This window comes from Carcharhinus amblyrhynchos, chromosome 20, assembly GCF_965287045.1.
Source record: "Carcharhinus amblyrhynchos chromosome 20, sCarAmb.v2.hapA, whole genome shotgun sequence".
Classification (NCBI taxonomy): domain Eukaryota; kingdom Metazoa; phylum Chordata; class Chondrichthyes; order Carcharhiniformes; family Carcharhinidae; genus Carcharhinus; species Carcharhinus amblyrhynchos.
Genome location: NC_137343.1, coordinates 1,655,957 through 1,669,970, shown reverse-complemented (window position 1 = coordinate 1,669,970; position 14,014 = coordinate 1,655,957). Strand labels below are relative to the sequence as shown.

Here is a 14,014-nt window from a genome sequence, read left to right as displayed (position 1 = left end):
CTCGGCCAACGTTGTCTACTTGATACGCTGCAGAAAAAGATGTCCCAAGGCATGGTACATTGGGAAGACCATGCAGAAGCTATGACAATAGATGAATGACCACTGCTCGACAATCACCAGGCAGGAGTATTCTCTTCCTGTCGTGGAACACTTCAGCAATCACGGGCATTCAGCCTCTGATCTTCAGGTAAGCATTTTCCAAGGCGGCCTTCACAACACATGACAACGCAGAATTGCTGAGCAGAAACTGATAGCCAAGTTCTGCACACAAGGACAACCTCAACCGGGACCTTGGGTTCACGTCACACAACTGTAACCCTCACAACTTGCCTAGGCTTGCAAAACCTCACTAACTGTCCTGGCTGGAGAGAATACACATCTCTTTAACCTGTGCTTAACCCTCTCTCCACTCACACTGTCTGTATCTTTAAGACTTGATTACCTGTAAAGACTCACATTCTAACCTTTATCATGTAAATTGAGTTTGTGTCTAAATATGACCTGTTTGTGAACACAACTCCTCACTCACCTGAAGAAGGAGCAACACTCCGATAGCTTGTGCCACCAAATAAACCAGTTGGACTTTAACCTGGTGTTGTGAGACTTGTTATTATACTATTTGGGCACATTGGCATCCTGTGCTCAAGAAGGCAGAACAAGTTCAGATGCACACATTTATAAGGGCATTAATACTCTTCTTTCAAGCACGTATGATCTTTATAATTTGCATGTAGTACAATAATTTTTTTACAATCTTCAGTTAAAAAAATCTATAATTTGGTTATGCATTTGAATGAAAAATTAAATGAAAGAACAGCAAGTGAGGTAAAGGAAATTAAATATATTTGACTACTTTAAATGCATGCTTTTATTGAAACCAAAAAAAAAAATCACCTTTTTAAAAGATTCTTGTTGAGTTTCTCTGCTTCAAATATTGTAGAAGATCCATTTAAGGTTTCCAGCTTTTCCTTAAGGCTGTTTATTTCTGCCTCATAGTAAGTTCTAATGTCAGCTACGTGACGTGCATGTTTCTCACGTAAGTTTAGACGAGCTCTAGAAATTAAATTCCATTTAAAATTCTAAATTTAGGTTTACAATGCAAGTTGGATTGACAGTACATTATCATATATAGTATTTGTAATATCTGTTTATGCAATCATCTAGAAAATTTAAAATTCTGTACATTTGCACTGAGCTATGAAGCTGAAATCCAGATTCAGCTCCTACTGAAAATAACTAGCATCATGGCAGGCGCACAAAATACTCTTAAACATCAAAAGCTATGTAAAAAGTTGCAACGTTTTTATATCCCCGAACAGATTCTTAACAATATAAAAATATTTCTTAAGTTCTGAAGTATTTTCTGACAAAATGTTACTTACATCGATAACATGATAGGATCTTCAAGAGATGATGTGTGGTCCAATGATCCATGTACAGTATTTGTAATCCCTGTTGGCCCAATACAGGATACAGATGGCTGACCCAATGCGGAACTGTTGCTCTCCCCTTGATCATGTAGTGAGCTTGCATTCCTTGTTGGCTTTAAGATTTTAGAGTCTGGACTGTCCATAACAGAAGATGGCAGAGAGGCAAGTTGGAGATTCCAGTTTTGCAATAGTGACGAGTTTTTCTGTGGGGAACATCTGGAAGTTCTGATCAATTCTGGTTCTGGAGAAGAATCGACACGTGAATCTGATCTGGGTTCAGAATAGCTTTGGATGGCTACACCCACTATGGAGTCTGGGCTGACTGAAGACCGAGCGTCAGATTCTGAAACTGCTACTGGAGTACTGAAATTATAACATGGCGAAAATACTGCAGATGGCTTCATATGAAGAGTGGGATCTAGCGTTAAAACCTTATTTAAGAGAGAAATATTGAAAGATAAATTAGATCTCTATCAAAAATCAAAACAAATACTCTTCTAAAAAGTACATTTCAACTATTCTTTTGTTAAAAATATAGAATACAATTCCTCGTTGCTGGTAAAAGATCCATGTGGCTCTGATATGTTGATACGTTAGTTTGCACATTTATTAGCAACATGCATTAACTCAGTGGTGACAAAAAGAAAGACTACCACATGGAATGTGGTGTATAGGTAAAGATAGCTGGTATATTTGCTGTAAAACCCAACGCAATTTTATGTACCTCAAAAGAACTATTACCTTGTACTTATGCCATCAAGAGAGATGATTTAAATAGTTGACAAAGCTGCAGTTAGCCTGTCATCCCACTAAACTAATCCATTATCTACATCCCAGCAGAAGTCCAAACCTTTGCATGACTAAGTAGACTTATGTGCATACAGACAGTTGAAGTACTGCTGCACAAACACAAAAAGGGGACAGGTATAATGACCTCAGATAAATAAGCACATCATACAGATCTAAGGATGCCAAATGCTGACCTGAGCCAAGTTAGCCAGCAACAGAGGGCACAAAACTGGCCTGTCTTCTCAGGCTTAGAAGGAGGAAAAAGAAAATGAAAATGATATAAACACTAACGCATGTGATAGAAAGAATAGTATCAGATTTGGGCTGTGCAATTCTCATTTTACATGAAAGAAAACTCTGCAGAGGAAATTATCCGAGTCGTACTATCGCCAGACTATTAATGCAGAAACTCAGCTAATGTTCTGGGGACCCGGGTTCGAATCCTGCCATGGCGTATGGTGGAATTTGAATTCAATATAAAAATCTGGGATTAAGAATCTACTGATGACTGTGAAATCATTGCTGATTGTCATAAAAACCCATTTGGTTCACTAATGTCCTTTAGGGAAGAAAATCCTTTACCTGGTCTGGCCAACACATGACATCAGATTCACAGCAATGTGGTTAACTCTCAAATGCCCTCTGGTAAGCCGCTCAGCTGTATCACCACCACCTTTTCAAGAGCAACTAGGCAAGGGCATTAAACGCTGGCCAGCCAGTGATACGAATGTTCCACGAATGAATAGAAAAGTGTCACAGTAGGTTTCCCTATGGTCATAAGTTCAAATCCTGCCCAGTAAGGATCCTATCTAAAATACACTTGGACAGTTCCAATCAAATTCATCTTGGTTTACAGCACCAAAGTGTCCTAAACAGCAATCTCATTCAGACAGGCAATGATTAGCTGGTGTTAAAAAATTGATAAATGTTACACTGGGAAGCCCTTCTGATTTGGGGTAGAAGTCATGACAGATATTTCTTGGCTTTGCAACAGGCTGCATGGTGTGAGCTTCATTATCAACACTAGTACCTGAAATAGAAGATATTAAAATCCTCAACAATAACATCCTCCATCTTGACAACCAGAAATCAGCCAACCAGCTGCTTTCTGAAGGGGCCTCCATCATTTCATGAGAAGGAGTGAACCCCACCTTTAGATGATAGCCCAATATCACGATTTCTTCACTTCACAACTGCATGTGACTATTCCCTCTGAATGATCAGCAGTGCAAGCCCAGCTGAGTTATCTCCTTTCTCGCCTGGTGATACTTAGGTTAACTGTGAGGCAGCACAGTGGTACAGTGATTAGCACTGTTGTCTCACAGTGCCAGGGACCCAGGTTTGATTCCCAGCTTGGTCACTGGGTGTGGGGTTTGCACATTCTCCCCGTCTCTATGTGGGGTTTCCTCCAGGTGCTCCAGTTTCGTCCCACAGTCCAAAGGTGTGCAGGTTAGGTGAATTGGCCGTGCTAAATTCAACCTCAGTGTACCCAAACAGGCACCAGAGTGTGGCGACTAGGGGATTTTCACAGTAACTTCATTGCAGAGCAGTTGTAAGCCTATTTGTGACTAACAAATAAACTTTAAGCGAAATGATCAACTACCTCAGCACAAATTAGAAGTTAAACTCAGGATCTTTGGTATATTACATTCAGAATTATAACACAAGATGGAGAATCCACTAAGCTTAAAATGGGGTGATTAAGCATTTTGTCCAAGTTTTAAATAAGCAAATGTGCAATTTAGGTGAAATTTAATATTTCCAAAAAGCAACAATAAATATCAGATTGGGAAAATGGGCTTATTTTAAATGACAACATGCTGGTACTAAGGTCACTTTTTGTAGCGTTTTTTTACATTCAGTTCACACTTCACCCATGCTGCATTCACATCTTCATTGCCACCAAGTTTAACTTCTCAAATGCTCTCCAAGTCACCTTCCCGAGTTTCACTATTCAAAGCTCAAGCTATCTGGAAAACTCAACCATAAAGTCTTAGAGGTTTACAGTAAGGAAACAGACCCTTCAGCCCAACTTGTACGTGCTGCCCAGTTTTTACCACTAAGCAGGTTTCAATTGCCTGCATTTGGCTCATATCCCTCTATACCAATCTTACCCACATAACTGTCTGAATGTTTTTTTAAAAGACAAAATTGTACCTGCCTCTACTACTACCTCAGGCAGCTCGTGCCTGACACTCAGAACAAAAACAGCCCAGGAAACAGGCCCTTCGGCCCAACGAGCCCGCGCCACCATTTTAACATTACCAGTTCCCCCCTCCACCCATGACCCTTATCTATTGTTTTATGGCCATCCACATTGAGGGAAACTAATTTAGGGACAATTTATTACTTCCAATCAGCCGAATAGCACATCTTTGGGGTGTGGGAGGAAACCGGAGCACCCGGAGAAAACCCACGCAAGCACGGGGAGAATGCGCAAACTCCCACAGACACTGGCCCAAATCCATGTGTCTGCACAGCAAACAGAGATAGTCACTGAGCTGTCGTGTTACCCATCACACTAACAACATGAAGCACTAGGCCACTCTTGAACATTCAAGAGCAGCCCAAGTACGACCCATCGCGTGTATGCCCCTCATTGGACAACAAGGCAGACCGACTTAAAACCTGTGAATTAAAAGAGAAAAACATTATTATCACACCACATCCTTTTACATTACCAGGGATATCCCAATGCTTATGAACCTTATTTAAAACAATCTCCTATATCCTCCCATCTCCAACTCACTCATGTGCCTGTCTAAGTTGCTCTTAAACAACTCCAGCATGCCTGCCTCCACCACCTTACCTGGCAGAGCATTCCATACCCCCACTACCCTCTGTGTGAAAAACCTCCCTCTAATATCCGTGTTATACCTCTCCTCCGTCACCTTAAGCCCATGGCCCCTCGTACTGTGTGTCTCTAACATAGGAAATAGCTTACCTCTATTTACTCTATCTATACCCTTCATAATCTTATATACCTCTATTAGATCCCCCCTCAGTCGGCGTCTTTCAAGGGAAAACAGCCCCAATTTGCTCAATCTTTCCTCATAACCCAGTCCTTCCATATCAGGCAACATCCTGGTAAACCTCCTCTGCACTCTCTCCAGAGTCTCCACGTCCTTCCAGTAGTAAGGCGACCAGAACTGGACACAGTACTCTAAATGCGGCCTAACCAACATTCTATAGAAATGCAACATTAGACTCCAGCTCTTATATTCTATACCCCTTCCTATAAAGGCTAACATACCATAAGCTTTCTTCACAACCTTCTCCACTTGTACTGCCACCTTCAAAGACTTGTGCACTTGCACCCCCCAGGTCTTGCTACATTTCTATACTCTTTATAGGCTTCCCCTTTACCATATAACTCCCCCCTACATTATTCCGGCCAAAATGCATCACCTCATATTTATCCGGATTAAACTCCATTTGCATATATCTGCCCAATATACCAGCCTATCAATATCCTGTTGTATTGCCAGACACTGCTCCTCACTGCCCACCAATCCAGCCATCTTAGTGTCATCTGCAAATTTGCTGATCACACCACTTACTCCCTCTTCCAAGTCATTTATATACACTACAAAGAAAAGAGGTCCCAGTACTAAGCCCTGCGGCACACCACTAGTGACAGACCTCCAGCTAGAAAATGTCCCCTCCACTACTACTCTGTCTCCTCTTAGCAAGCCAGTTCTCAACCCATCTAGATACCTGGCCTCGTATCCCATGAGCCTTAATCTTTTCTACCAACCTACCATGAGGGACTTTGTCAAATGCCTTACTGAAATCCATATAGACGACATCAACAGCTCGTCCTTCGTCAACTGTTTTTGTCACCTCCTCAAAAAATTCTACCAGATTCGTAAGGCAAGACTTCCCCTTAACAAAGCCATGCTGCGTATCCTTAATCAGATCGCAACGCTCTAGGTGCTCATACATCCTATCCCTAAGAATCCTCTCCATCAACTTGCCTACCACTGACGTGAACCTTATTTAAAACACTCACCACTCTGTATGAAAAAAGTTGCGCTTCTGGACTCTTTTGTATCTCTCCCCTCTCTTCCTCAACCTATGCCCTCTAGTTTTAGATTCCCCTATCTTTGGGAAAAGATGTTGACTATCTAGCTGATCTATGCCCCTCATTATTTTATAGATTTCTATAAGATCACCCCTCAGCCTCCCACGCTCCAGGGAAAAAACTTCCAGTCTATCCAGCTTCTCCTTATAAGCCAAACTATCAAATCCAGGTAGCAACCGAGTAAATCTTTTCTGCACTCTTTCTAATTTAATAATATCCTTTCTATACTAGGGTGACAAGAACTGTACATAATATTCCAAGTGTGGCCTTACCAACGTCATGCACAACTTCAACAAGACATTTTAACTCCATTATCCAACGTTCTGAGCAATAAAATCAAGCAAGCTGAATGCCTTCTTCTCCACCCTAACCACCTCTGACTCCACTTTCAAGGAGCTATGAACCTGCACCCCTAGATCTCTTTGTTCTATAACTCTGCCCAATGCCTGGCCATTAACAGAGTAAGTCCCGCCCTGATTCAATCGACCAAAATGCATCACCTCGCACTTATCTAAATTAAAATCCATCTGCCATTGGTGGCCCACTGGACACCAATCTTGGTGTCATTAGCAAACTAACCATGCGCCCTAAATTCTCATCCAAATTATTAATATAAATAATAATGGACCCAGCCACAATTTGAGGCACACCACTGGTCACTGGTCTCCAGATTGACAAACAACCCTCTGTCTTCTGTCATCAAGATGTGGATATGCCGGCGTTGGACTGGGGCAAACACCGTAAAAAGTCTGACAACACCAGGTTTTAGTCCAACCGATTTAAGAACATAAGAACATAAGAAATAGGAGCAGGAGTAGGCCATCTAGCCCTTCGAGCCTGCCCCGCCATTCAATAAGATCATGGCTGATCTGTCGTGGCTCAGTTCCACTTTCCCGCCCTCTCCCCATAACCCTTAATCCCCTCTCTTATCAAAAATCCATCAACCCGTGTCTTAAAAATATTTAGCGAGGCAGCCTCCACCACTTCAACGGGCAGAGAATTCCAGAGATTCACCACCCTTTGAGTGAAGAGGTTCCTCCTCAACTCCGTTCTAAACCGCCCCCCTTTTATCTTGAGGCTGTGCCCCCTAGTCCTACTGTCTTTTTTGAGCGGGAAGAGTCTCTCCACCTCTATCCTATCCATCCCATTCATCATCTTATACGCCTCAATGAGATCTCCCCTCATTCTTTTAAACTCTAACGAGTGCAAGCCCAGTTTATTCAGCCTCTCCTCATAGCTCAACCCCCTCAACTCCGGTATCAGCCTAGTAAACCTCCTCTGCACTCCCTCCAAGGCCAAAATATCTTTGCGCAGGTGCGGCGCCCAAAACTGCACACAGTACTCCAGCTGCGGCCTCACCAATGCCCTATACAGCCGCAGCAAGACCTCCCTACTTTTATATTCAATCCCCCTCGCTATGAAGGCCAGCATCCCATTAGCCTTCCTGACCACCTGCTGCACCTGCAAGCTGGGTTTTTGCGACTCATGCACAAGGACCCCGAGGTCCCTCTGCACCGTCGCCTGCTGCAGTTTTTCGCCCCATAAGTAATAGTCCTTCCTACTATTCTTCCTACCAAAGTGGACCACCTCACACTTGCCAACATTAAATTCCATTTGCCATTTCCTGGCCCATTCGCCCAGCCTATCTAGATCCTTCTGCAGACTCTCCACACCCTCCCCACAATTTGCCGTTCCCCCTATCTTGGTGTCATCAGCAAATTTTGACACCCTACACTCAGTTCATCATCTATATAAATGGTAAAAAGCTGAGGCCCCAGCACCGACCCCTGGGGCACTCCACTAGTCACCATCCGCCAATCCAAATAGCACCCGTTGACCCCCACTCTCTGCCTCCTATTTGACAACCAATCCTCTATCCACGCTAACACCCTACCCCCAACTCCATGTCCCCTGACCTTCTGCAATAACCTCTTGTGAGGTACTTTGTCAAACGCCTTCTGAAAATCCAGAAAGACCACATCCACCGGCTCTCCTCTATCCACCGCCCTAGACACATCCTCATAGAACTCCAGTAAATTTGTCAGACACGACTTCCCTTTAATGAAACCGTGCTGCGTCTGCTCTATCAAGCAATTCCCTTCAAGATGCCTCGCAATTTCCTCCTTAATGACAGATTCTAACATTTTACCCACCACAGACGTTAAACTAACCGGCCTATAATTCCCCACCTTTTGCCTGGCACCCTTCTTAAACAACGGCGTAACATTAGCCGTTTTCCAATCTTCCGGCACTTCCCCGGAATCCAGCGACGTCTGGAAAATAACCACCAAGGCATCCACTATCACCTCCGCCATTTCTTTCAGAACCCTCGGATGCATTCCATCCGGTCCTGGGGACTTGTCCACAACCAGCCCCTCCAGTCTGTCGAGCACCGCCTCTCTAGTAACAGTAATGTCATTAAGACCCTCCAGTCCTACCACCTTTCCATCGCTAACACCCGGCAAATTATTCACGTCCTCCTCCGTGAAGACAGAAACAAAAAAGTTATTCAATACCTTAGCCATATCCTCATCCCCTACCAATAGGTCCCCCTTCTCATCCTCTAAAGGACCAACATTCACCCTAGCCAGCCTCTTCCTTTTTATATATTTATAAAAACTCTTGCTATCCTTTTTTATATTAAGCGCTAGCCCAGCTTCATAGTTCCTCCTACCCTTCTTTATCAACTTCTTTGTCAATCTTTGTTGACATTTAAACCTCTCCCAATCCTCATCTCACCCACTACTCTTAGCTACTCTAAATTCCTCCGCTTTTAATTTAACACTTTCCTTCACCTCCTTCGTTATCCACGGCTTATTACCTCTCTTCCTACTGTACTTTTTGACCATCGGAATAAATTTCCGCTGAGCACCAAGAAAGATCTCCTTAAAGATCCTCCACTGCTCCTCAGCAGACCCTCCCTCCAATGCGCTCCCCCAGTCCACATTCGCCAATTCTTCTCTCATCCTACCGTACTCCCCTCTATTCAAACAGAGGACACGTGTCCGGGAACCCACTTTCTCCTCCTCCATCTGCACCAGAAACTCCACCATACAATGATCACTCTCCCCAAGAGGATCCTTCACCACAAGGTCCCTAATTCTACCCGCCTCAATACATAGCACCAGATCCAAGATAGCTCGCTCCCTCGTCGGCTCCAACACACACTGTTCCAGGAAACTATCCCGGCAGCATTCCAAGAACTCTTCCTCGAGCCCCCCGCGTCCAACATGGGTCGACAAATCAATATGCAGATTGAAATCCCCCATAACTACGGCCGTCCCATTCCTGCACGCCGCACTTATTTGCGCGTTAACAGCCCGCCCCACCTCCAGATCATTATTCGGGGGCCTATAGACGACACCCACCAGCGTCTTCCTCCCTTTGCTGTTCCTAATCTCCACCCACAACGATTCCACCCTCTGCTCCTTGGCTCCAATATCATCCCTTGCTACCACCATGGTGCTATCCTTAATCAGCAGAGCTACGCCCCCCCCCTTTTCCCTCCTGCCTATCCTTCCTAAATTTATTTGATAGTAAACTCACAAGCTTTCGGGTTAGCCCCTTCGTCAGGCGAATGGAGAGTTCTGGCCTCAGACAGAGCGTATAAAGCACAGACAGTTTAGAGATTACTGATTAGAATGCGAATCTTTACACCTAAGCTGGTGTAAAGATTCGCTTTCTAATCAGTAATCTCTAAACTGTCTGTGCTTTATACGCTCTGTCTGAGGCCAGAACTCTCCATTCGCCTGACGAAGGGGCTAACCCGAAAGCTTGTGAGTTTACTATCAAATAAATCGGTTGGACTAAAACCTGGTGTTGTCAGACTTTTTATTCTGTCATCAAGCCAGTTTTGTATCCAATTGGACACCTTGGATCCTGTGAGATTGAACCTAGGCCTTGCAAAAGTCCATGTAGCCCACTGGTGTCAATTTCAGTGATGGGTAGTCCTCACTCCAACCCTGCCAACTTCCAATGATTTTAGAAGTCTTTTCCTAATCTACAGATTTGCCAGTAGCAGCCCCACCACAATCAGATCTGCATGCCATCTCGTGACTTCCATTCATCTGTTTCTGAGCTATTGTATTGTACTCAAGAACTTTTAATGATATTGGCCTGTTCTTAATCCCATCCATTTTGCTACTCTTAACCCTCATTCGAAGCTCCAGAATCTAGTTTGCAGGTATACCTCAATTCTTGTAACTCATGTTTGCTAATCAGTCAGGACACCACCAACTCTCAAACTGCTTTGCCAAAATGTTGCTATGTTGACAGCACTATAGAAGTGAATGCTGGAACTGTCTTACCTGTGGGGGAGACTGATGAAGTGGAGGGGAACTCAATTGCCAGTCAGGGACACTCTGTTTTCCCTTTTGCTTCACACAATAAATTTCCTTCAGTGAAGGAACCTGCCCTTGGGAGCCTGTTGGAAGCTAAAGATAAATTTGATTTATTTTCACAATTGTGACACAGTCCGCTCTGCTAGCTTGTAAGAATGTTTTACGATTTTAATGGTCAATCTATTGCATTATCATTCCAGTTTAGTTTTTATATCATAGCAAAAATAAAGAAAAGTGAAAATTGTAATCTTGTCTTGTATGCACAAGCTCACTGAAATGAAATGGCAGAAACTGACAAACATCCAAGTTGTGAGAAAAGTTCATACATTGATAAGAGACCAGTTGCCAAGACATCATATTGTGTAGTAAATATAGAAACATAGAAAAAGTACAGCACAATACAGGCCCTTCAGCCCATAAAGTTGTGCCGAATATGTCTCTACGTTAGTGATTACTAGGTTTACCTATAACCCTCTACCTTATTAAGTTTACTTATCTAAAAGTCTCTTAAAAGACCCTATTGAATCCACCTCCACCACCGTTGCCAGCAGCCCATTCCGCGCACCCACCACTCTCTGAATGAAAACCTTACCCCTGACATCTCCTCCATACCGACTTCCCAGCGCCTTAAACCTGTGTCCTCTTGTGGCAATCATTTCAGCCCTGGGAAAAAGCCTCTAATTATCCACTCGATCAATGCCTCTCAACATCTTATACACCTCTATTAAGTCACCCCTCATCCTTCATCTCTCCAAAGAGAAAAGGCCGAGCTCCCTCAACCTATCCTCGTAAGGCATGCTCCCCAATCCAGGCAACATCCTTGTAAATCTCCTCTACACCCTTTCTATAGCTTCCACATCCTTCTTGTAATGAGGCAACCAGAACTGAGCACAGTACTCCAAGTGGGGTCTGACCAGGGTCCTATATAGCTGCAATATTATCTCTCAACTCCTAAATTCAATTCCTCGATTGATCAAGGCCAGTGCACCATATGCCTTCTTAACCACAGCTTCAACCTGGGCAGCTGCTTTGAGCAGATAAAGATATTTTTAAACTGAGTACATAGAACATAAGTTTGGAGAACAAAAGCAAAGACGGAAAAGATTAGGAAGTGAGTAAACATCTAAAAATGCAGCTTGTGCTAAAAATGCACTACATATTATGCAAGCACAGGCAAAATGTGTATTATAGTATTAGAATAGAACTTCCAAGGCAGATTACTTAGGCTACATGTGTGGCATGGATGGCAGGAGCTTGTTGATCCACACCTTAGAAATACAGGATGTGTGATCTCTTGGTTTTTTCACACTCCCAATTATTCTGAAGCCCATTTCCAAGTAGGCAACCCACTCATATCATACTGATCACTCCAGGCCTGGGAACCAGGTCACATTAGATGCATCTCACACTGTCATTCAACATAACACTGTAGAACAGTGATATATATTTCCATTACCATTCTTAGTCAAAATCATAAAGCGCAGAAGAGGCCCTTTGGCCCTTCGCGACACACGAGAAACACTTTACCTCCCACCTAATTCCATTTACCAGCACTTGAGCTATAGCCCTGAATGTTATGACATGCCGAATGCTCATCCATTTTTAAAGGATGCGAGGCAACCAGCCTCTACCACTCTCCCTGGCAGCGCATCCCAGACCGTCACCACCTTCAGGGTAAAAAGGTTTTTCCTAACATCACCTCTGAACCTCCTGTCCCTCACCTTGAACCTATGTCCCTCGTGACTGACCCTTCAACTATGGGGAACAGCTGCTCACTTTCCACTCTGTTCATGCCCCTGATAATCTTGTACACCTCAATCAGGACATCCCTCAGTCTTCTCTGTTCCAACAAAAACAACACAAGTCTACCCAAACTCTCTTCATAAATGTTCTATCCCAGGCAACATCCTGATGAATTTCCTCTGCACCTCCTTCAGTGCTTTCATGTACTTCCTATAATGTGGCGACCAGAATTGCACACCGTGCTCTAGTTGAGGCCTCACCAAAGTCCTACACAACTCCAATATGACTTCCCTGCTTTTGTAATCTATGCCTCGATTGATAAAGACGAGTGTCCCAAATGCCTTTTTCACCACCCTAATAACATGTCCTTCCACTTTCAGAAATCCATGTGAGATATTAAAGGGTTAACATCACATGCAACGAAGAACTTTTGAGTTGATTTCAAAATGACAAGCTTAAGACATGTGTCATTAACGAATTTAGCCTTTAGAACATAAGAACATAAGAAGTAGGAGCAGGAGTAGGCCATCTAGCCCTTCGAGCCTGCCCCACCATTCAATAAGATCATGGCTGATCTGAAGTGTCTCAGTTCCACTTTCCTGCTTTCTCCCCATAACCCTTAATTCCCTTGCCTACCAAAAACCTATCTATCCGTGACTTAAATATATTTAGCGAGGTAGCCTCCACCACTTCAACGGGCAGAGAATTCCAGAGATTCACCATCCTTCGAGTGAAGAAGTTCCTCCTCAACTCCGTTCTAAACTGCACCCCCCCCTTATCTTGAGGCTGTGCCCTCTAGTCCTGCTATCCTTTCTAAGCAGGAAGAATCTCTCTACCTCTACCCTATCCATCCCCTTTATTATCTTATACGTCTCTATGAGATCCTCCCCTCATCCTTCTAAACTCCAACGAGTACAGACCCAGTCTATTCAGTCTCTCTTCATAGTCCAACCCCATCATCTCCGGTATCAGCCTAGTGAACCTCCTCTGCACTCCCTCCAAGGCCAAAATATCCTTGCGCAAGTGCGGCGACCAAAACTGCACACAGTACTCCAGCTGCGGCCTCACCAGTGCCCTGTATAGTTGCAGCAAGACCTCCCTGCTTTTATATTCTACCCCCCTCGCTATAAAGACCAGCATCCCATTCGCCTTCTTGATCACCTGCTGCACCTGCAGACTGGGTTTTTGCGACTCATGCACAAGGACCCCCAGGTCCCTCTGCACCGTAGCATGCTGCAGCTTTTCGCCCTTTAAATAGTAATCCCTCCTACTATTATTCCTGCCAAAGTGGATAACCTCACACTTGCTAACATTGTACTCCAACTGCCAGGTCCTCTCCCACTCGCTCAGCCTATCTAGATCCTTCTGCAGACTTTCCACACCCTCCGCACAATTTGCTTTTCCACTCATCTTTGTGTCATCAGCAAATTTTGACACCCTACACTCAGCCCCCTCCTCCAGGTCATCTATATAAATGGTAAATAGCTGAGGCCCCAGCACTGATCCCTGCGGCACTCCACTAGTTACCAACCGCCAATCAGAATAGCACCCATTGATACCAACTCTCTGCCTCCTATTAGACAGCCAATCCTCTATCCACACCTTACCGCCAACTCCATGCCCCCTAA

The 14,014-nt window shown here is 43.9% G+C and overlaps 1 protein-coding gene across 8 annotated transcripts in view; it reads right to left on the bottom strand.

Annotated features, from left to right (window-relative positions):
• Positions 1-14,014, bottom strand: part of mphosph9 (M-phase phosphoprotein 9) — a 143,927-nt gene that overhangs the window by 69,336 nt on the left and 60,577 nt on the right. For 7 of the 8 annotated variants that reach the window (XM_080207941.1, XM_080207945.1, XM_080207947.1 and 4 more), the window contains 3 exons: positions 10,611-10,736; positions 1,383-1,861; positions 895-1,053 (listed from right to left, as the gene is read on the bottom strand). In XM_080207941.1, the coding sequence (XP_080064067.1) occupies positions 895-1,053; positions 1,383-1,861; positions 10,611-10,736 (764 nt within the window). The remainder of the gene's footprint in view (positions 1-894; positions 1,054-1,382; positions 1,862-10,610; positions 10,737-14,014) is intronic. The other variant, XM_080207946.1, reaches the window with a different exon arrangement.